This window comes from Chiloscyllium plagiosum, unplaced genomic scaffold (assembly GCF_037043375.1).
Source record: "Chiloscyllium plagiosum isolate Xiang-an unplaced genomic scaffold, Cpla_swu_hap1 HiC_scaffold_43, whole genome shotgun sequence".
NCBI lineage: Eukaryota > Metazoa > Chordata > Chondrichthyes > Orectolobiformes > Hemiscylliidae > Chiloscyllium > Chiloscyllium plagiosum.
Window position 1 is genome coordinate 3464533 of NW_028270181.1, and position 24178 is coordinate 3488710.

Genomic DNA, 24178 nt, shown 5'->3' on the forward strand with positions numbered 1-24178 from the left:
CTGAGGGGCAACTTTCTTATGCAGAGAGTGGTGCATGTATGGAATAAGCTTCTAGAGGAAATAATGGAGGCTGGTACAATTACACCATACAAAAGGCACCTAGATGGGTATATGAATAGGAAGGGTTTAGAGGGATATGGGCCAAATACTGGCAAATGGGACTAAATTTATTTGGAATATCTGGTCAGCATGGATGAGTTGGACCGAAGGGTCTGTTTCCATGCTATATATCTCTGATTCTATGACTCTATCTTAGAACATGTTGTTTCATTATGTAGTGCATTTCTCCAAGCTCATGGGAACGATCTGAATTTATAGTAAGGTTAATGACCACAAATACACTTTGCAGTATTACTGCCAAGATATTAGGGCTAAAAAGGTTAAAATTAGGACAGATTTCACAGACATTTTGGAGTGAATGGCTGCTATTTATTTCCTTTAGGGAATCTTCACTCAGTTCCAATACAGCAAAGAAAAGGTGTTGCCATCTGATGCTTTGCGTAGTGCTCTTGCCAAAACCTTTCAAGATGAACAGCGCTTCCAGATGGGGATCATGGATGATGCAGCAGAATGTTTTGTAAGTGAAATGGGTTCACATTTTTAATTAGTAATTAATATACTTCACAGCAAGAAGGAACTCTTTCATTCTTGAAATGTTTAAACCTTGAGAACATCTACCTTGTTTTGTCGGTGAGAAAAAGTGCTCTGCATTATCTTCCCTGCTGTTGCTTTCACATGAAAGTCAGTAACTATTAAAAGAAGTGAAAGCAGGTGAAAGAAAAGACTCTGAATTATGCTTACAAATAGAAATTCCACGCCTCTGATATTTTGCTGAGTAGTGACTGGAAGACAATGGGGACTGCAGATGCTGGAGAAATCAGAGTTGAAGTGTGGTGCTGGAAAAAGGCACAGCAGATCAGGTAGCATCCAAGGAACAAGACAATCAGCATTTCAGCCATGACCCTTCTTCAGGACCTGCTTTGGCTTTAAGACAAGTGAGAATTGTCAATAAAATGTTGTGCAAATTTGAAACCTTAACATTGCTTCATACCTTTTCCTCCTTTTTTACTTTACTCCCAAAGTGAAGCATTATTATAATACAGGTGTGTTATAGAAAATTTATCCATATCTATAACAACGGTTTTCTCTCTACAGATGTTGCCAGACCTGTATTTTTCCAGCATCTTTGTTTGACTTCCAGCATCTGCAGTTCTTTGTGATCATCATATTGTTGTCACAGATACTTGTATTGGTAGTGACTTCAATTGAAAAGATTGATAGTGTTTTGATGTCATAATTTTAGTTAGTAATATTTGGCAAATTAACTTCAAGTTCAGTCAAAGGTGATGTTAACATTTCATGTCCTGTTTCCTTTCCGTATTGAAGACTCTGTTTCCCATTATCTGCTTGGGAACGTTTCCTTATCCAAATTGCCTTCTATTGAGACAGTTGAAGAAGCCAAATCAACATACGTGATTTGGCTGGTTTGTTGAGTTCGTTAACAGCTGAATATTTGTGAAATTTGATGTCAAACCAATGGCATATTTTGCTGACTGATTTATTATTCTTCAAATGAACACTTAAATGTAGGGCATTTTTTAATCTCACATTACTAATTTGGCATTAAAGTTATGTTTGAAGATTAGAAGATGCATGTTTTCTGGAGTGACTAAGAATAATTTTTGTTGCAGAGCGAGAAATACATCGGTCTTCCGATAATGATCTGAAATATTCAAAGTTTGTGAGAAGATTTGTAGCTCGGGTGCTCGTTGTTGTGGTTCTGTTCGCCAAGCTGGGAATTTGTGTTGCAGACGTTTCGTACCCTGTCTATGTGACATCCTCAGTGCTTGGGAGCCTCCTGTGAAGCGCTTCTGTGATCTTTCCTCCGGCATTTGTGGTTTGAATCTGCCACTTCCGGTTGTCAGTTCCAGCTCTCCGTTGCAGTGGTCGGTATATTGGTCCAGGTCGATGTGCTTATTGATTGAATCTGTGGATGAATGCCATGCCTCTAGGAATTCCCTGGCTGTTCTCTGTTTGGTTGTCCTATAATAGTAGTGTTGTCCCAGTCGAATTCACGTTGCTTGTCATCTGCGTGTGTGGCTACTAAGGATAGCTGGTCGTGTTGTTTCGTGGCTAGTTGGTGGTCATGGATGCGGATCGTTCGCTGTCTTCCTGTTGGAAGGCTTCACAGGAGGCTCCCAAGCACTGAGGATGTCACCTAGACAGGGGACGAAATGTCTGCAACACAAATTCATAGGACAAACTGGAAGACAGCTAACGATCCGCATCCATGAACACCAACTAGCCACGAAATGACACGAGCAGCTATCCTTAGTAGCCACACACGCAGATGACAAGCAACATGAATTCGACTGGGACAACACTACTATTATAGGACAAGCTGAAAATGTGTTGCTGGAAAAGCGCAGCAGATCAGGCAGCATCCAGGAAACAGGAGAATCGACGTTTCGGGCATAAGCCCTTCTTCAGGAATGGGAATGTGGCTGAAGAGCTTCTGTGCAGAGGAGATGACCTGGGGGGGTGCAGTGAGAGAGGGACTCACTGAAATCTTTGTAGAGGGAGGAAGAGAGCTTCTTCAAGGAAGGCATCCTTGTAAGAGGATTCGCAGTAGGTTAAAATCTTTGAGGAGAAAGTGAGGTCTGCAGATGCTGGAGATCAGAGCTGGAAATGTGTTGCTGGAAAAGCGCAGCAGGTCAGGCAGCATTCAGGGAACAGGAGAATCGACGTTTCGGGCATAAGCCCTTCTTCGGGCATAAGCCCTTATGCCCGAAACGTCGATTCTCCTGTTCCCTGGATGCTGCCTGACCTGCTGCGCTTTTCCAGCAACACATTTTCAGCTCTGATGTCCAGCATCTGCAGACCTCACTTTCTCCTATTATAGGACAAGCCAAACAGAGAACAACAAGGGAATTCCGAGAGGCATGGCACTCATCCACAGATTCAATCAATAAGCACATCGACCGGACCCAATATACTGACCATTGCAACGGAGAGCTGGAACTGACAACCGAAAGCGGCAGATTCAAACCACTAAAATGCCGGAGGAAAGATCACAGAAGCGCTTCACAGGAGGCTCCCAAGCACTGAGGATGTCACCTAGACAGGGGACGAAACATCTGCAACACAAATTCCCAGCTCGGCGAACAGAACCACAACAACGATCTGAAATATTGTATTTTAAACTTGGGCAAGTTTTTGTCGACACGGAGCATCTTAGTGCAGCTTCTCAGTTTTTGTCCAACAGTTGGGTGTTCTATTTTTAATGATTGTTGTTTCACTTGATGTGAATCACCTGTAACGTGCTAATATAAGCACTGAGGTGACATTGCCAACAATGGTCCGTCCCCATTAGTCTGTTTTTTAGTTGTATTGTGCATATTATTTACTGTGATTAGCTACATCTGCATTCTCACTGGCCCCGTGTGTCTTGTGGCTAACCTTTTTCACGTCACTGATGTATCCCATAATAAAATATAAAATTATGATTACTGGTTTGCTTTGGTTTGAGATGTGGCTATTGAGAGTTAATGTGGTGAACTTTACTGCTGAGTGAATGGTTTTCAATTATGGGAAAAACTAAATGTATTATGGAACTTCAAATTTTTTCACAGGAAAATATCCTTATGCGAATACACTTCCACATTGCTGATGAAACAAAAGAGGACATTTGCACAGCAAAACATTGCATTCCTCATCAGAAATTTGCAATGACTTTATTTGAACAGGTAGGAGGAGGTTCTCATTGTTGGTAATAAGGACACATTTTTTAAAAATTTACTACCATGATTTATTTTTGCATTAATTACATTTTAAATTTAAGTGTAGCTCAAACAAACATATTTAAACTGAAATTTGAGATTATATTATCCCTTTTGATTCTTCCAATCCTTGATCTTTTTTTTCCAAAAGAAGTATAATCATTAATAAATAGTTCAATGAATTTGTAATGGTGTGAAGTCATTGCTGTGTAAAATGCAAGTTAATAAATTTCAGATGTCACCTAAAAATACCACATTGCCATAGTGCAAAAAACATAATTAATTATATTTGAGGTAGGATTTAAATCTTTTGAGTGCTACTCCAATATTGAGTATGCTACATGTGGTTTGTATAAAAAAAATTGAATGAAGCCAGAACAGACAGTTTACCAACTAACTTTTGAAAATATTCTAATGAATGGAAAAAATCCCTGTGTCTGCATGTGCTTTGTGGCAAGAAGAATTTCCAGAACCTGTCCATAAGTGAAGTACAAATATCTGTCAGCCCTTTCTAAGTCATACCCTGATTGCAATTTGAAAGATTGGCCTCTGCAATTGTTTTGTAATCCCTAATTTGTTTTCAAGAACAGAAGTAGGTCATTGTCTACTTGTGCTTGTTCCACCATTCAACTGCAGTTTCGCTCATCTGTGTGCCAACTGCATATAGCCAGTTTTCATTCATATTCCTCAGTAAATACCTCACATACTTATATCATAGTTTTCAATGTTTTAATTTTTCCCTTAGCAGTTTACTGAGAGGGAGTTCCACTTCCCCTTCTGTCGAGAAGTGCTTTCTGACATCACACTGAATGATTTAACTTTAATTTTGAGCTTACATCTCACACTTCAGTTATTATTTATCAGTGGAAATGTCTCGTGGTCTGACATGTGAAGTCCTTTGTTTGCCTTAACAACTTTAGCCAGTCTGGATTATATGTGGCTCCATTCTACATAAGTGTTGTTGATTTTCAACTGGCCTCCAATATAACTGAGTGAAGCCATTCAATTGTATCAAAAACACTGTGCTACAGTGATTCAGGAATGTGGCCTTTTGCTCTGGGAGTGGACAATAATTTCTTGTAAGTAATGGCTCATATTTGAGAATTAAGAAAAAGTGTACTTCACCTCAGTTCAAATGCCAAGGACCACACATTAGGCTCATGTTTACATTTTTCTCTGGTGGGGAGAGCTTTCCTGAGCAGAACAACATTAGTGCAATTTGACAGGATATCTGTTGTTTGGACACGGTGATCCATGGCTGAAATGTGGGAGAAGAGTCTTAATTAAAGGTTAGATCCTGAATGTTCATCCTGTACCAAAATATGATAAGCAGTTTCATGAATGGAACAGATCTCATAAAAAGTTCATTGTTGACCATTTGAGTTTAAGCTAAAAATGAAGCCAAGCCTTGCCATTACAAGCTGGATCCTGACATTGATTCTGTGAAGCTTGAGCTAATCTTTTAAAACTGAGTAAAAACTAAGTAAAGCTTGATACTAAGTACCATAATTTAAACCGCAAAGGTAAGCAAAAAGTTAAATCACGATTTAAGCTTGTGTATCATATCTGAAATCCATCCTTCCCCCTTCATGAATTAGTAGACTGTCACAGGATAGAGTGGGACAATTAATATAAAAGTACATGGAGGACATCTCAGTCAAAAGTGTTGAGTTGAAAAGCTGTACCTCATCCCAAGATGGTGTAATTAGCCCAAATCTTTCCTTTCTCTCCTTCAAATGTATATGCACTATGTTAGAGTATGGCAGGATTTCCACCAAACTTTTCAGATTGCCAGACCCTCACGTCTAAACTCCCACAATATACGTTGATTTTCTTGACCACATCCGATCACAGTTGTCTCTGCGTCAGTGTACATGGTGATATCCGTTCAGTATAAAATCAAATTGGAAGCTTTCTCTTTTGATTAGTATTGGAATTAGTTGTCTCCATTAAAGACTGACCAGTTTTTAAAAAACTTGTTAATCTTATCCAATATTCAGCAAGTTTGAGCCAATTACTGTGGATTCTGGATCTGAAATACAAACAGAATGTACTAGAAAGACTCAGCATCTGGTGAGAGAGAATAGTTAATGTTTTGAGTCCAGTATGACACTTGAAGAGTCAAAGTGTTACGTTCTTCTCAGTAAGAGGCATGTTCTGAAAGGTTATACCGGAAATGTTGACTTCTCCACGTTCTGATGCTGCCTGGCTTGCTGTGTTCTTCCAGCCTCGTGCTTGTCTACTTTATATTTCATGTAGTTATGTGTGAAAGTTGAACAAGTAGCTTGGATACTTCATAGTAAGTTTGTCCTTTTTGATGGACTGTACAGAATAATCCTTTCTTTCAGTGTGTTTGTACCAGATGCGGCGCAACATCTGATCCACTGCCTTTTATCCAGATGGTAAACTATATTTCTACAACTGCATTGTGGTAAGTCATTGCTTAAAAATAATTGTGCTCAACTTGAGCTCACACAGCAACTTCTGATGCAAGAAGATTATAAGAGAAGTGGAATAAAATGAACGGTGAAAAGGCTCCCTGTACAGAGTGTAGTGTTTCCTGTTGACAAAGAGGCAAATTAGGCTTTTTTTTAAATTGCACAATGTGAAGTACTGAAACCACAAATGTGGACTTCAAAAAAATTTGTATATGGCATTGGGAAAACAATATGCTTTTAAATATACTGTAGTTTAGTCTGCTTCTCTTGGATAAGACTATATTAGAGAACTTATAATAAATGCTTCAGAGTGCATATTTACCAGAGGAACCTTCTTGCTGATGAAGAAAAATGTTGTATAATTATACATATTAAAATAAATGTGTGTTCTGGCAGGCTTTAAAATGCTGACACCATCACTCCTATTAATTCATGTGTTACTCAATGTTATGTCGCAGCTTGCATTTTACTCTAGCTGTGTTAAGTAAAATATTGGTGTTTTTTAAATTTGATGTAATCTCCCAAGGGAGGGAATGGAGCAAAGACAAATGGATTGCCAAAAAGAGTGTGGGGGCATCTTCATTAAGTACTACAACTGCTTGCTGCAGAGGAAAAGAAATTCCTGATCTTATTGTTAGCAACAGATAAGTCAAGTGAGTTATTTCAAAGTAGGTGAACCGTCAGTTGACCGCAATATGATGCATTTAAACACCAGACGACAAAAAAAAGAAGTAATGCAGGTGCAAGTGCATCAAATTGGAACAGGGGAACTTTTATAAAGTTAAGCCTCCTAAGGGGTAATGGAACATAAAGTTAGTGAGATAGATTCCAATCTCCTTTTCCTGATCAACAATCTATCAGATTAGATGGGCCCTTTTTTAAAATTCCTTGATGGGATGTGGGTTTTGGTGGTAGAGCTGGCATTTATTGTACAACCCTAGTTGCCTTAGAAAAAGTGGTGGTGCTGGTAAGGTTCCTTTTTGAACTGCTGCAGTCCACTTTTTTAGTATAGATACACCCGCAATGTTGTTAGGGAGGGATTTCCAGGATTTTACCCATTGACACTGAAGGATTAGCAATTCTATTTCCAAGTTAGGATGATTCGATTGGAGTGGAACATGCAGGTGGTGGTGGTGTTCACATGTCTGCTGCCCTTCTAGTTGGTACAAAGTTCTGATGAAAGATCATACTTGACAAGCCTGATCACATTACTTGAGGAAGTGACAGATTTTCAGACATTTGGAAAAGGTTGGTGGGTGAAGAGTTTTGCAATTAGGTTAAAATCTGGATAGGCAGAAAACTAAAGACCAATATTAAGAACAGCATGTATAGTGGTGTACCCCTTCTGTTCATTGATTAAGTCAATAATTTAGATATATGGCTAGAGTAAGTGCTGCCCAAACTTGTGTTACACAAGAATAAACTTGAATAATCATTTTGAGATCCAAATGAAACTGCAAAAGGGTATTTATAAATTATGGAATATGCCAATAAATGTGAGAATAGTACATATTGATTTAAGTCAATCTACAATTGGAAGAGGAAAAAGTTGGATAATATTCAAGAGCAGAGGAATTTGTCATTTTAGGTTGTATAGAAATTTAAAACACCACTTCAGATGGATAAAGCCATTTTAAAACAAAAGTTAGAGGTCAGAAATATTGAATACACAAGGCAAGATGTTGTGATGAGAACCTATTCTTCTATACAATTTGTACGATGTAAACAAACAATCTGAAAATAGTAACATTCGGAGAACAGAATGTTCCAAGGGGCTGCTACATTTGAACATTCCATATATTAGTTATATTCAATGCTGCCTAGAAGTGACGGCAGGGAATATTGCAAGATTTTTAGTCAGTCACTCCAAACAGTTCAAGGGTTACTGAACTGTACGTTTAGTCAGATGGCTGGAGGCAGTCAGAGGTGAAGGCTGTTGCTTCAGGCTGAACACTTGTCAGTTCAGGCTGAACACTTGTCAATTCTTGAGGAGCAGAGGGAAGAGGCTCTGTCCCAAAATGATGCTGCTAACCATTAGAATTCAGACTCCGAAGTCTAGGGAGTTAGGAGGCGCAGCTCATTGTTGGGGTTAGGGCTTGACAGAACTCCTGTAACCTGTGAGATGGCTCAGAAGAAGTTTTGTGCCATTCAGAATCCAGTGCGGCTAAGAGAGAAGATCGAGAAATTCCACAGTATTTGCTTTGTGCAAGATTAGAACTCTGAAGAATGCAGGGGCAGTACCAGTTTAGTGAAGCTAACTATCTGTGGGCAAGTTGAAATTATTTCCATCGGTAGGTACGGGTGAATATTTTCCAGAATCTAAAGGAGCATACCTGTGGTTGGGAGAGTGAGCTGCTAGAACATGAACTATCATTGAGGCAGTCCATGAAGTGATTTTTGTGGATTTTGTGGTAGGGCACCCTTGTAAAATTTAATGTGATTTGATGACCCACAGTGTCAATGACACTTGGATATTGCTGAGAAATCTGTGGGGTCAGTCTTGACTGCATTTGCTTTTTTTTTTACGCTTTAAGATATTTAAACACAGTTTGCCTGTTATCCATATTTACTTCAGGTTAATTCTAGATATTGGAAATACATGAGACATGTATTGCAGGTTATGTTACTATTCTGTCTTGGTGTAGTGATGTTTATTATTGTTCATAGCTTTGGAATCTTTTGGCTTCATTGAGTGCCCTGAAGCTCTCTCTCTATCAAGTTTTTTGAAAACATTACTGGTCCTCATCTGGATTTTAATATAAATTTGACTGTCTGATCAAGAACGGTGGCAATGTAATGTGAGACTGCCATTTGTGAGTACTGTCTGCCAATTTGGATGCCACATCACATAAAGGAGATTGAAGCAATAGAGTGTGTGCAATGTAGGTTCACAAGGGCACTGTGCTGTCTCGTATCCACACAAATAGGAGGAAAGACCTGCAAAATTGAAGCTACCTTTGTTTGAGCAGAGATTATAGGATAATTTTAAATGCTTAATATTACAAAGGAATAGTGCAAAGAAATAGACAGACAATTTTCAATGATCGGTGGATCAAGAATGAGAGGAAATAGTATAAATTAAACATACAGTTTAGGGCCAAACTGGATAACCCTGTTTCTTTGCACAAGAATCATCAACTACATTTGAAGCTAAGCATGTTGACATCAAAACAAATGTAAACAAGTGGTTAAAGTGGCATGGAAATAAGGCATGCACATAAAAAACTGAGTTAGCAGAGCCCCTTCTAGCAGAAGTCGTTCTGTGACGTTCACATTAGTTTGTTATCCAGTTTGAGCAGCGTTGAAATAAAACAGCATGCAAGCTGGTCATTTCTGATTACATCGCTTTATTATAACATTTACTGCATACTTTATTATTCTCCAGAAAGATGTTTAAGTCATACAACACTGTAACTGTCATTCTCCACCCAACTGTGTAAAGGCATTTTAAATGTGACTTTTTTTTCTTTTAGACAAGGATGGTTTTGTTTGTAACATCCATTAGGGGAAAAGCTGATCAGGGATAAACTCTTCAAATCAGAAGTCTTTTAGAGAAATACAAAGCATGACCTGCAGTTTGAATCAAGATGTAACATTTACATAATGCATAATGTGCAAGCATAGAGGGAAAAGGAGTGTTAATGCTTTCAAACAAAGATTTGAAGCACTGTAAGAAAATGCCTTTGGGATGAGATGGCAGTCTACCTTAATTATGGTCAAGATGAGTTGTGCATAATTATTTTGCATATCACGTTGTTTAGCACTTGATTAAATTTGAATAACATGGAAAAGTCCTACATGACAAGGCAGCAATCTTTTCAATTTAAGGGAAATACTGATTACTTGTCAGTCTCTATGCCATGGGTGCCCTGCAGAGATGGGCTTTGTTGCTTTTCATGGGAACCAATTTCTTTCTGTTTTGTCCCTTTTGTATAGTAATCAAGCAATACGTATGATGGAAAGACGTGAGAAACCAACGCCTGACATGTTTGGGGAGCTTCTGCAGAATGCAAGCACAATGGGTGATCTTAGGAACTGTCCAGTATGTGTCTATTCACACTGTTTTCTTAGTATCTTAGGCCATTTAAATGCAAAGGAATCAATTCACTTGAATGTAGTCACTTCTTACCTTAAGGGATGAATGCAGAGTAATTTTCTAATACAGTGATATTTGTCATGTGAAGGGTTGTAGTTTGAATAGCACCGTGACAACATTCTGATCACTGCGCAGGTGCATGTTTGCTTGTATACAATTGTTTGAAAATTGTCTCTTGATATTTGGCTGCTCAGTCCTTACCCATTGGTTGTGGAAGATCTGCACAAGGCAGTGATCAGAATACTGCATTTCTGGCCTGGGAATATCCATGCAGCAGTTCTTCAGTGTCTACAAACTGCTTGCAGACCAACTAGCAACATGTATTTTATTTCAGAGTTTACTTACAAGTTCTAAGGGAAAGGTGACAGAAAAACTGTTTTTTAAAATTGTTGGGGGGGTGGGGGGCAATGAAAGACAAAGCTGAACAGAAAATAAAAATATGTCCTGGATATTTGTATATTGTTTGAGTGCAGCTTAATCATTTTCAAGAGTGTCTTGGACTTGATTATATGTTTCTTTCCTCCACTGCAGTATTTTTGCAACAGTAATATACCACTTTGAAACCTGTTCAGTTCCATTTAATGGTTTGTTGATACTCCTTTGTGCTAAAAATACTTTAAGGTAATTTTTATATCCTTTGGAAGATGGTCTATTAATGTAATGGAGACTCAGTGACTACAGTTCATTGTTAAATGCAATGGATTCAGTAGCAATAAACTATTTCTGTCTCCTGGCTGGACCAAAGAATGACAGTGGTGATAAAATAAATGTGACCTACTCTTAATCTTATTCAATTCACTGAAGTGGTTTTGTAATATTAATTCCAAATGCTTGGACTGTTTATATCATTTGTTTCATCCATCTGTACTGTTTTGCTTGTCTCTGGATAATCTGGCTAATTCAAATCAACTGATCTTTATTTAAAACAGAAGTGTATTCACTTTATTTTTGAAATGGAATGTCATCTTTCTGTAATAATTTTGCAAGTCATGTTTTAAAATGTACTTGTAAGTGGTGCATAAATATGAATGAATCTGATTTCCTCCTTCCTCCTTCCCGATATCCCTTTCCTGTACATTCTGATGCCTCCCTAAAACAATTAAATGTCCAGACACACACAGGATGCATTTATTGCAACTTACATTTGGAAACTATTGCTTGAGCTTCACCTGGCTGGCCTACTGTTCTAAAGTACATTGAAGTCTTTGTAAAGGGTCTGCTTCCATGTTATGTCAAATGTAAGCACACAATTGGTCTCACTTCAGTTGATCAGCTTTTCGATACTGTTTTTGGTAAAGCTGCTGTCCCCCAGCAACAAGACACTGTGCTGAAGCAATAAAGCTTAAAAGGAGGGTCATTTCATTGACATGGCTGAAGTTTTCCCTGTCACAAACATTAATTGTATTTTTTTTTCAAGCTTATGGCATAATTAATGTTTTTCTGATGTTTCTTGAAATTTCATTTGCTCCATTTAGTTTTAAATTGATAAAACTTGACATGCTGATTAGTAGATACCTATATATTCTGCCTGTTAATCCTGACTGTGCTAAAGACAATTCATTTTTTGAGGGTTGCTTAAAGATGGGAAAGGCAACCTGTTTGATGAACAGCAGCTCTGAGAATATTTTAAGGTTAAAGCACTAAAATTTGTAGCCATTTCTACATTTGCTGCATAGTTTGAGATGGTAATATTGGTTGATCAGACCTCTGGGTGTTAAGTTAGTTAAATGTTATAGAAACATAGAAAATAGATGCAGGAGTAGCCAATTCAGCCCTTTAAGCCTGCACCACCTTTCAATAGATCATGACTGACAATGCAAATTTAGTTTCCCACTCCCGCTTTCTCTCCATACCTCTTGATACCTTTAGCCACAAGGGCCATGTCAAGCTCAGCCTTGAATATATCTAACAAAGTACCCCCAACAGCTTTCTATGGTAGAGAATTTCACAGCTTCACAACTTTCTGAATAAAGAATTCTTCCTCATCTCAGTTCTGAATGGCTTACTCCTTATACTTAGACTATGACCCCTAGTTCTGGACTTCCCCAGCATTCCAAACATTCTTCCCACACCTAGCCTGTCCAGTCCCATCAGGATTTTGTACGGTTCTATGAGATCTGCCCCCTATTCTTCTAAATTCCAATGAGTAGAAGCCTAGTTGATCCAGTCTTTCTTCATATGTCAGGCCTGCCATCCAGGGATCAGTCAGATGAATCTTTGCTGGATTCTGTCAATAACAACAATGTCCTTTCTCAGACTGGGAGTCAAAACTATACTCAAATCCTCTCGCTATGAAGGGAAGCATGCCATTAGCTTACCTCACTGCCTGCTGCACCTGCATGCCAGCCTTCAGCGACAGTTCCACCATGACACCAGGTCTCGTTGCACCTCACCCTTTCCTAAACTGCCACCATTTAGATAATAATCTGCCTACCTGTTTTCTGTCAAAATGGATAACCTCATTGATCTACATTATATTGTATTTGCCCACTTGCCCAGCCTGTCCAAGTCGCATTACAGCCTCTTAACATTCTCCTCCCAGCACAAAGTGCCACCCAGCTTAGTGTTGTATACACATTTGGCAATATTGCATTTAATTCCTTCATCCAAATTGTTAATGTATGTTGTGAACAGCTCGGGTCCTACCACTTAACTCTCTGGTATCCCAATCGATATTGCCTGCCACTCTGAAAAGAACCCATTTATTCTAACACTCTATTTCCTGTCTGCCAACCATTGATGCTGCCTGAATTGCTGTGCTCTTCCAGCACCACTGATCCAGTTCTCTATCCTTGTCAATGCATTTACCTTTGATACCTTGACCTTTAATTTTACTTACTCATCTCTTATGTGGGGCTTTGTCAAAAGTCTTTTGAAAGTCCAGATACACAATATTCACCCTCGTCCACTCTACTGGTCACATCCTCAAAAGAAATTCTAGAATTTTTGTCAAGCATGATTTCCCTTTGGTGAATGCATCCTGACTTGGACTGATCCTGTCACCGCTTTCCTAATGCTCAATTATTACATCCAGCATTTTCCCCACCACCGATGTCAGGTTAACTGGCCTATAATTCCTTGTTTTCTCTCCCCCTTTTTCCAAAATGTAGGGTTATGTTAGCTACCCTGCAGTCCATTGGAACTCTTCCATAGTCTATACAATACTGGAAAATGATCATCAATGTGTCCACTATTTCTAGGGCCACTTCCTTAAGTACTCTGGGATGCAGAGCATCAGGTCTTGGGGACTTAATCAGGGTTTAGTCCCATCAATTTCCCCAATACAATTTCCTGACTAATAAGGATTTGGAGATGCCAGTGTTGGATTGGGTGTACAAAGTTAAAAATCACACAACACAGCTTATAGTCCAACAGGTTTAATTGGAAGCACTAGCTTTCGGAGTGCTGCTGCTTCATCAGGTGGTTGTGGAGTACACGGAGCAGCACTCCAAAAGCTAGTGCTTCCAATTAAACCTGTTGGACTATAACCTGGTGTTGTGTGATTTGTAACTCTGACTAATAAGAATTTCCTTCAGTTCCTCCTCCGTGGTTGATCCTGTGTCCCCTTAACGTTTCCTGAAGATTATTTGTGTCCTACTTAGTGAATCAGATCCAAAGTGTTTGTTCACCTACCAGAATACGTTCCAAAAATCCATACAGGTAGCCCCCACTATCCAAAACTAGAGCATTCCCAGGAAACCTTTCATAAGCCGGAAATGGCATAAAGTGGAGGTACATTATTTAAATACGAAAAAGTACCTCAGATTTTCGTATTCGTGAAAACAGTTACTATGTAGGTCTTTCGTAAAAGCGAATTTGCGTAGAGCGAACGTTCAAAAATTGGAGATACCTGTACAGCAAATTGCACATATTGTCGTGTGGGAGGAAGAGGAGAAGATGAATCTTCAAGTTAATGTTTAGCGTATATTGCAGTGATGCTGAGCATATAATTGCTACTGACTCGGAATCGATCATTGGCAATAGTTAATTGGAAAATGGAAAGACTCTGTTTAAAATATGTGACAACTGTGTTTGTTGCATTTAAACGTGCTTGTGTATATCACAATGAGTAATGATCTTTTATTGATCTCAGTAACCGGCTCAGCAGAAACTGTGCAGCATAGATATTAATTGTTTTATAATGAAAATTGTAAACAATTGTGCATATTTTTTGGAAATAGATTTATCATACAAGTGAAATACAGTGACATTATTGGGTGTTTGGACTTGATAATACAAGGTTTGGATTACCACCAAACAAAGGTTCTGAGACTGCCAGGGTATATTATAATGATTTGTTTTGACCTTCTGTCACTAAGCTAGGGCGGTATGAGGTGGAGATAGCCACTCATACTTACAAATACATAAATTGTAGCATACAGTTTGTCAATTTCAATATTTAGTCAGCTAAAATTATTTTGCATCTTTGTAAGTAGGAAAGTTTTCAATTATTTCATTTGGGAAAAGTGTCAGGTTATACTGTTTTAATCGCACTCAAAGTTTTCATAAATTTTCAGCAATGCAAGCTGTATACTTTTTTCAAGTTAATTAAAATTTCTAATAAGCCTGATTATTGTTCAGCCTCTGCAAACAGTTGAAGACTCCACCAGTAGTGAGAGTCCTGAATGGGTGTTAGGTATATTGGCTGGTTGACCTATTTCCACTTCTTCTTTCGGCTGGGTATTAAGCCTGATTACAATGCTCAGTTGACTTAACCAAGGCTGAAAGTTGAACCTGGTGCTTTCTTGATCTTTATGTTAACTGACTGTTTGGAAGCTTCAACTTTTCCACTCCTTCTCAGTGGCCCAGTAAAGGGAAGATAATTTATTTATAACACATGCTAAGTTGTTTGGATAGTATGTCATTGCAGTATTTTTTAGTTAGGTCAGAGTGTTGCAAAACTGCCTGATGTAACTTCAGGCCGTTGTGTCCACGCCAGCCATCTGACACTGTCTACTTGTTTTCCGGCCCTTGACCTGTAGCCTTGTATGCAATAGTGTTTGAAGTGTTCATCTAAACACTTCCTAAATGTTTGAGAGGGTTCTTGCCTCTAACACACTTTCAGGCAGTGAGTTCAAGATAGGTCCCACCCTCTGGGTGAAACATAATTTCCTCAAAATCACTCTAAATCTGCCCTGACCTTAAGTTTGGGGCTCTGGCTATAGACTCTTCCACTAAGGGGACTCTTCTAATCTGTCCTATCTCCGCCTCCTCCTCCTCCTGCACCCCACCCCCCAAATTTTGTACATCTTAATCCAATCCCCTGTAAGTCTTTTGTGCTGTAGGGAAATTAGCTCCACCCTGTCTCATCTGTCTTCATGCTCTAGCCCAGGCAATTTCCCCTCCAAGTCACTTGCCATCCTGAGTTGGAAATATAGAAATATTTTTAAAATCATAGAAAATAGAAGGAATAGCTTTTCAACCCCTCAAGCCTGCTTTGCCACTCATTATGATCATGGCTGACCATTGAGTTCAATGCCCTACTCCTGCTGTCTCCCCATAATTCTTGATTCCCTTGGCTACAAGAGCTATATTAACCTCATCTTTGAAGAGACACAGAAAGTGGCTGAGGCCAAAATATTATGGTAGTGAATTCCACAGGCTCACTGCTGACTGTGTGAGAAATTCCTTCTCATCTCACTCTTAAAAGGTTTACTCCTAATGCTTATGACTCCTTGTTCTGGACTCCCCACAATCCTTCCTGCATCTAATCTATCCAACCTTGTTAAAATTTTATAGATTTCTGTGACACCACCCCTCATTCTTCTAAACTCCAGTGAGTACAATCAGAAACAACTCAACTTCTCCTCATGTGTCAATCCTGCCATCCCATGAATCAGTTTAGTAAATCTTGAGTGCACTCTCACTTTTTGTCACCATTCTTTTACTGTTGATCGGTCAAAATCTTGGAACTCCCTCCCAATGCCATTGTGGGCTCTAACTAAAACCAAATGGGCTGCAGTGGCTCACGAAGGTAGCTCACCGCCAACTTCTCAAGGACAGCTGGAGATCAGAAATAAATGCTGGCCCAACTAGCTCAACTAGCAACACTCACCTCCCATGAATGAATTAAAAAATCTCTTCTGCGCCCTCTCTTTTTAATCACATCATTCTAATAGTGTATGAGATCTTGTCAAAATCTTTAATGAAATTCATGTAGATCCACCAATTGCAACCCATATCTGCACACTTGGTCACCTCCTCGAAACTTACACTCAAATTTGTAAGACATGATCTCCCCCGACAAAATAATGTTGACTATCCTTGATTAATGCTTTCCTCTCCAAGTAGAGATGAATTCTGCACCTCAGAATCTATTTCAATAGTTCCCCTACCCCTGGTTTTTCATTTTTCCTTACCATCCATCTTAAATAATTGTACCAAATTAGCTGCCCTTCTGTTCTCTTGCACCTCTTCAGTGGCCATCCTTTACCATTACAAGAGCATTCTGGCCTTGCACTTTTACTGTTTCATTTTTTGAAGAACTCTCATTTCTGTGATGTAGAGGTACTTGCTCTTCGTCCACTTTGACCAGTTCCTGTCTTATCATATTAAAATTGGCCTTCCACAGTCCATAACATTACTTACAATCTTGATTCTGTTCTATCTTTGTCCTTTTCCATTTCCTAAAAACCTCACTAGATATATTTTAACTGTTCTGCCCCCTTTAAGTCCTGCACACTGATGGGGAGACTGTGACATTAAGGTAACCTAACTTGATTAATCGTTTTGGGGATGTGGGTTCAAAACATATTATGGCAGATGATGAAATTTGAATTCAGTAAAAATGTAGTGTGAAAATCTTGCCTAATGGCAACCGTATATAAACATTGTTGTAAAAACCCACTTGATTGCTAATGTCTTTTAGGGAAGGAAATCTGCTGTTCCCTACCTGCTCTGGCTTCTTTGTGACTCTTGACTCTCAGCACTGTCGTTAACTCTCTGAAAAGGCCAAGCACACCACTAGGTTTGAGGGCAGTTAAGGCTGGGCATTAAATGTTGACCTAGCTACTTGCACTCATAACCCATGAAAGAGTTAAGCAAAAATTCTGAGTTAGTATTGGAAAGCTTGAAATCCCTTACAATTGTTGCTGTTGTTTTTAAACTTCATTGTGATCTGCCTGCCTATCTGCCCTCTGTATCTCTTGTGATTGTTTTGGGTGACTGTAGTACTCTCCTAACAGTGTGATTGTCCCTTTTATTTGTCTATAAATTTTACCCAAATGGCCTCATTTGAGGAAAACTGAGAACTACAGATGCTGGAAATCAGAAACAAAATCAGAACTTGCTGAAAAGTTTTGGCAAGTTAGGCAGCATCTGTGGCAAGAAAGCAGAGTTAACAATTTGGGTGTAGTGACCCTTCTTCAGAAGTTCTAAGTGTTCTAAGTAGTAAAAAGAGGGTGATTGGATTGCTATACTGAGAGCTATGTGAACTCTGTGGGCTGAATAGCAGCCTCCTGACAATTATCTCTCAGACTTAATTTTGACCTGTCAGTGTAAAGTAGGCATTGTTCTTGTTTGTCTTTGTTTTATATGTATCATGGAGGGAACTACCTACATCTTTTTTTCTCAAAAAATAACTTTTGATTTCCTTTACAGAGCAACTGTGGTGAGAAGATCAGAATCCGCAAAGTGTTGATGAACTCGCCGGAGATAATTACTATTGGTCTGGTCTGGGACTCTGATCATTCTGATCTTGCTGAAGATGTTATCCATAGCCTAGGAACGTGCCTCAAGTTGGGAGATGTAAGATGACCATAGCTGTTTATTATTGCACAATAAGGGGGAAAAAAAATCTAAATTCTCAAAAATATCAACAAGAACCCTAAAAGCAGATTCAGTAGGGCATTAGGTTTAATTGAAGTAAAGAAATGGCAAAGGAAAACATAGTTGGATTTATGTGCGCAATTTTCCGAAGGTCTAAAGATTAAGGAATCCAATCTAATGGATTGGAAAATTGTAAATGCTGCTATTGCATTAAGGATGAGCCGGAGGCATAACCCAGGACACTGCAGGCCCATCAGTTTGACACCAGATGTGGATAAATTTCTAGAAATGTTCAGAACGAACAGTATCATTGTAGATTTATGATGGGTATGTCATGGTGGACTAAGCTTTCTGAATTGCTTAAGACCAGTAACAAGGTGAATAGGAAATGCATTTAAACGTTGTCAAACAGGCTTCAGTTTTTTTCAGACCAAAGGCCTCTTCTGTTTTCTGGAAGCTATAGGTATGATTCCCTGCAAGAAATTAATAGCAAAAATAAAAGTGTCCTGGATTGGTGAGAATTCAGTTACGTTGGCTGATATTTGGCTTGTGAGGTAAGGGCCACAGATTTTAGAAAAGAGTGAATGATCTCTGCTTGGTGAGCTGTATTGGGTAGTGGTTGTGAGGAATCTGTACTCGGCTCTCAGCATTACACCATCTATAGTAATGACTTGGTTGGAATAATAGAGAAATGTACATTTTGGAAGCATGAAGTTGCAAAGGGACAGAGACTTAGTAGGTGAGAGAAGATATACAAGATGGAGTTGTGGTAGTGTGAAGAAATGTTGAGCAATCCACATTCGCTTTGCGAAAGGCAAATTTGGATGGTCACATAGTGCTGGAACTAGAAACAGTGGAAAAGCAGAAGGAATTTTCAGCTGATCTCATTGAAATTCTTAAAATGGTGAAAAAGCTTGATGATGATTGGCTAGCTAGAGAGAAGGTAATTCAATTACAGGAAATCCAAAGCAAGGGTACAATCTTAATATTAGAGGCAGGCAGTTTGGAAGTAAAATCAAGAAGCATTTCTAAACGACAGGAATTGCATATCCGGAACTTCCCCTAAAAAGCCTGTGAATATGGGTCAATTGAAATTCTAAAGATTGAGATCAGTAAATCTTTTCTGATATACATTTGTTCTGAGAATGTGAGTGTTACTTGTTAGGCCCATGTTTGTTAATTAAATCATAGTATCAACTTATATTTATATATCATTTAATGGAATTTCAGACTAGCTTCATGGGCAGGATAACCAGTTTTTGTTCCTACACACTATTGTTTGATTATCAAAGTTATGCAATTAAATCTTTGTGCATTTTTCATTTATTTGAACATTCATTTTGCGGACATTTAATTTTTGCAAAGACTAAAACCAATCAAATAATTTATTAGATGGTTAAAACATCTATGAGTATTTGCAGTAATTTAAATTATGTTGTTTAAATCAGTTCACATAATCCAATGCAGTAATCTTAGTTCTAATGCAGAAACAAAAACAAAAGTTGCTGGAAAAGCTCAGTAGATCTGGCAGCAACTGTGCAGAGAAATCAAAGATAACATTTTGGGTCCAGCAACCCAATGTTAACTCTGATTTCTCTTCACAGATGGTGCCAAACCTGCTGAGCTTTTCTAGCAACTTCTGTTTTTGTTTTTGATTTACAGCATCTGCAGTTTTTTGGGTTTTTTATCTACTTCTAATGCAGTTCTTTGATTTGAGTTAGTGCTGCTTCCTTTGCCTCTCATTATTTGAAGTGCAAGTCATTTGTTAATATTATAGCTTTATAACCTAGTTTGTAAAGAACTATTCATTTATAACTCTAAAATTTATTATTCTGATTAAATCACAGAATGATTTTGGAGCCATTTGGCCAGTCATGCCTTCAAACAAGCATCATTACAAGTGTCAATCTCCTTTTTTCCCCTTACCCTTGCACACTATTTGTATTCAAATAATTATCCACCCTCTTGAATTCCTCAATTAGATTAGATTAGATTAGATTACAGTGTGGAAACAGGCCCTTCGGCCCAACAAATCCACACCGACCCGCCGAAGCGCAAACCACCCCTACCCCTACATTTACCCCTTACCTAACACTACAGGCAATTTAGTATGGCCAATTCACCTGACCCTGCACATCTTTGGATGGTGGGAGGAAACCGGAGCACCCGGAGGAAACCCACACAGACACGGGGAGAACGTGCAAACTCCACACAGTCAGTCGCCTGAGGCGGGAATTGAACCCGGGTCTCTGGCGCTGTGTGGCAGCAGTGCTAACCACTGTGCCACCGTGCCGCCCACAACTGAACCTGGCTCCACTATGTTTCATATCCAATATGTGAAAACATTGTCATCTTTACCACATTTAAACCTCTCATTCTTGTTCCCTTACCAGGCAGGAACAACTCCTCCCCATCTACTCTATCCAGTCTGCTCATGGTTTTGAAAACCTCTTCTCTCCAAGGAGAGCAGTCCTGACTTCTTCCATTTACCCTCATAACTGCAGTTTCTCATTCTTAGAACCATTCTCATAAACCTCTTCTGCACTCTCTCCAATGCACTCACATCTTTCCTCTAATGTGATGCCCACAACTGTACACAGTACACCAGTTATAGCACGTCTTAGAGGTTCAACATCAAATCCTTGCTCTGTATTCTATGCCTCTTTTAATAAAGCCAAGGACATTAATTGCTATTTCCACCTGTCTCGCACCTTGAATGATCTAATGGAATTAGTAGAACATTAGGAGTTCATGTAGGCATGAAAGTGGCATGTGTTTGTGGTTTTAGAACATTTTTATTTTGACATTTGCCCACCATCTCTATAGTGGAAATCAGCATTGAAGTACTGACGAGCAATCTACTTGATATTTTGAAAATTTCTTTTGTATTTTAAGGTCAGTTTTGGCTGCAAAAGATTACAGGCTAATTCATTTGAAGGCATTCGTTATTGGAAAAATACTATTGAACTAATGTACTGCTTCACCATTTAGTAACGTGCATTGCACCATTTCTGTGAATGTTATGCATTACTATGGCTCATGAGCCAGCTTAGGTGCTATTGTAGATTAAAATGTAAAGGCCACAATGTATTTATGTCCACTCCTTATTAGTGTCTGAATTGTATTTGCACATTGTAGATTTAGCAAAAGATTTGCTAGTTTCCATTTTTGTGCCATTTTTCAATTCTCTTTATAGAAGATGAGAATAACTGTTTGCTGTTGCCTTAGCAACACAAGCTTATAGCTTTTATAAATGTAATTGTACTGAATGGAGACATTTAAGACAGTGAATGTAGATCAGAAATTTAGAAAAAGATCTGGGAGTATCCATTGATTGCACTGCATTTTTCTCTAAACAGTCGCTGTCAGGTCTGGAATGCAGAAATAAAATCAGTGAAGAACTGATTAAATAACTCAGCAGTCACAGCATTTGTTATGGCAACTGTTCCTTTTTATTAAGTTGCCTTGCCAATTTGAATCTATTTTCCACATTCCATGGCTGATTGTCGTGTGTTTTTTCAATACAGTGGAATAAAGCAAAATAAAAACCCTTTCTGAATTTAAAAATGAAATACATTATATGTTTCTGGGTCCAAATTCAGATTACAAATAGAAATCATATTTCACCAATTCTACAATAGAATTGTAAATGTAGACTCAGTCCACTGCCTAGAATCCTTATTGATCATATAAAGGTTTTAATGTGGTTGACAAAGACCCAGCATTCAGTCAGTGCCATTAAAGGCACAAATATTGAAAAGCATAAAATGTATTAACACAAAATCATTTTTTAAATTTAGAGTTGTCCCCGCCCCCCCCTCTTAGTTTGAGGCTATCACGGTTTACTCTCGGCAAGTCGTAACTGAGGCAGAAAGAGTATACCAAGAAGTGCAGAAATCTCACAGCATTTATGGTCCTCTCAGATCTTTTATTTCCAGCTATGCATCCACACACTCTTGGGTTCTAATTCCCTTGTTAATGAACAGTGGCCAGTAAACCCCCTTGGGTAATTTGTGGAATGTTTAGGAGCCTTGATGTCTGCAACATTGTATTGTTTCCAACAAGGTCAAACAGTGGCATAAACAGCACCCCATGCTCTTAAATTGAAACATTGACTAGCGTATAAAAAAGCTTGATTTCAGGTAATTTAGTCAATGTTTTATCTTGTTCGTTGGTCGATGGACTAAGATTTGTCATTTTGCTTTCTGAAAAGCGCAAATAACTAAAGTGGCAATTGACATAATCTCTTACCATTGTAAACAAGGCTGATTAGACATAGCCTGCCATAATTTAATCTGTCTTTTATTGGATATCCTTTGTATTTTGCAGCTTTTCTATCGGGTGACAGATGATAAAGCTAAACACACAGAGCTCTATTTGGTAGGGATGGTGTGTTACTATGGTAAACACTATTCTACCTTCTTTTTCCAAACAAAAATTCGCAAGTGGATGTATTTTGATGATGCCCATGTGAAAGAGGTAGGAGGTCTTTACCTAAAATGCTGCATTATTGTCATTGATGTATTTTTTTTCAAGACACATTAAATTCTTGGCCTCCAAATGACTGATCACCTAGAGATGAATACAGCTCAAGATAACTATGACAGCCGTGACTTTGCTTATACCTTTACTTCCCATGTGCATGATTTAGAATGTTGTTGGAACTGTAAATTCTGACAACTGCGTGAAAGAATGTGAGCCATTCCCCTGCCACCCCCTACATGTATAAAAACACATGCATAATGAAGGTGTGTGGAATGGTCGGAACATTTTCCCTCAGTAATTTCATTTGAATGCTGCAATGTTTAATTCAGAACCATGCCACCTGTAGGATTTACTAGTTGTATGCAATGTTAACTAAATATATCAGTGACAATGCAGCCTTTTTTTACTTTTCTCCTACTTTTACCTCTATATGTAATTCTCAGTTGAGATTGCCAATTGAAAATAGTTGCTCTTGTTCCTTTTTACATAAAAGCATCTGACCCAAATTAGGAATGAGTACCCTGTTTGTTACTGTTGCAAGGAACTTTAGCTCCAGTTCCCACAAACGGTCAGAAATAAATTAGCATGTAACATGACTAAGTACAGTTTAAGTTTTATGAAGGCCATATTTTTAGACATTTTTGGATTATGAATGCCAGTTTAACAAAAATTGAAACAGTTTGTGCGGATAAGGCAGTACAGTAACAAATCCAGTGTTGCAATTCTTCATATTTTTGATTTAGATTGGACCCAAGTGGAAGGACGTACTGACCAGATGCATTAAGAGCCACTATCAACCGTTACTACTTTTGTATGCAGATCCGAGAGGCACTCCTGTGTCTGTACAGGATCTGGCCCTAGCAGATTCTCACCAGTACAGGACCTGTTATGACAGCGAAGATTCAGGTAATTATAACTTCAAAATTTTCAAGAAATTAAAGAGATTTACAGGAATAGTTTCAGGGATGAGGACTTCAGTTACTTGAATGGGTTGGAGAAATTGAATCATTCTCCTTGGAGAAGGAAACATTGAGCAGAACTTTGGTGGAGGTTTTCAAAATCATGAGGCACCTGGACAGATTGTGAACTGTGGGGAGATTGTGTAAAACTTCAAAAGGACAAAGTTTAGCGGAATGGGCAAACAAGTATTAGATGCAGAAACGGAGAAGTGATTCATTATGGTAGGAAGAACATGGAGAGATAATATAAAATAAAGACCAGAGCTCTAAAGGGGGTGCCGAAGTCATGGTGCACAAATCATTGAAGGTAGCAGGACAAGTTGAAAGAGCAGTTAATAGAGACGTAGAGTCCAAAAGCTAGGAAGTTATATCGATCTCAACTGCAGTTCTGGAAAGAAAGCATTACAGAAAGTGCAGAAAAGTTGAATGAAAATGGTTCCAGGGTGAGAAACTTCAATTAAGTAGGTGGATTAAAGATTTTAGGACTGTTAGCATTAATATAAAGTGACAAAAGGTCCAAAGGTGACGGAAGAAACCGTTTTTCATCTAACAGCTGTTTAGATCTGGAATGCACTATCTAAAAGATAGATGCAGACTACTGCACTCTTCTCTTTCAAAAGAGAGCTGTAGGGGGAAACTAAAGGAGGAAAAATG

At 38.6% G+C, this 24178-nt stretch overlaps 1 protein-coding gene across 3 annotated transcripts in view; it reads left to right on the forward strand.

Moving 5' to 3' along the window:
- Positions 1-24178, forward strand: part of LOC122541943 (ubiquitin carboxyl-terminal hydrolase 54) — a 135640-nt gene that overhangs the window by 82257 nt on the left and 29205 nt on the right. For all 3 annotated transcript variants that reach the window (XM_043679225.2, XM_043679229.2, XM_043679226.2), the window contains exons 4-10: positions 443-577; positions 3633-3746; positions 6128-6210; positions 10154-10259; positions 17913-18059; positions 22410-22559; positions 23309-23471. In XM_043679225.2, coding sequence (XP_043535160.1) covers positions 443-577; positions 3633-3746; positions 6128-6210; positions 10154-10259; positions 17913-18059; positions 22410-22559; positions 23309-23471 — 898 coding nt within the window. The remainder of the gene's footprint in view (positions 1-442; positions 578-3632; positions 3747-6127; positions 6211-10153; positions 10260-17912; positions 18060-22409; positions 22560-23308; positions 23472-24178) is intronic.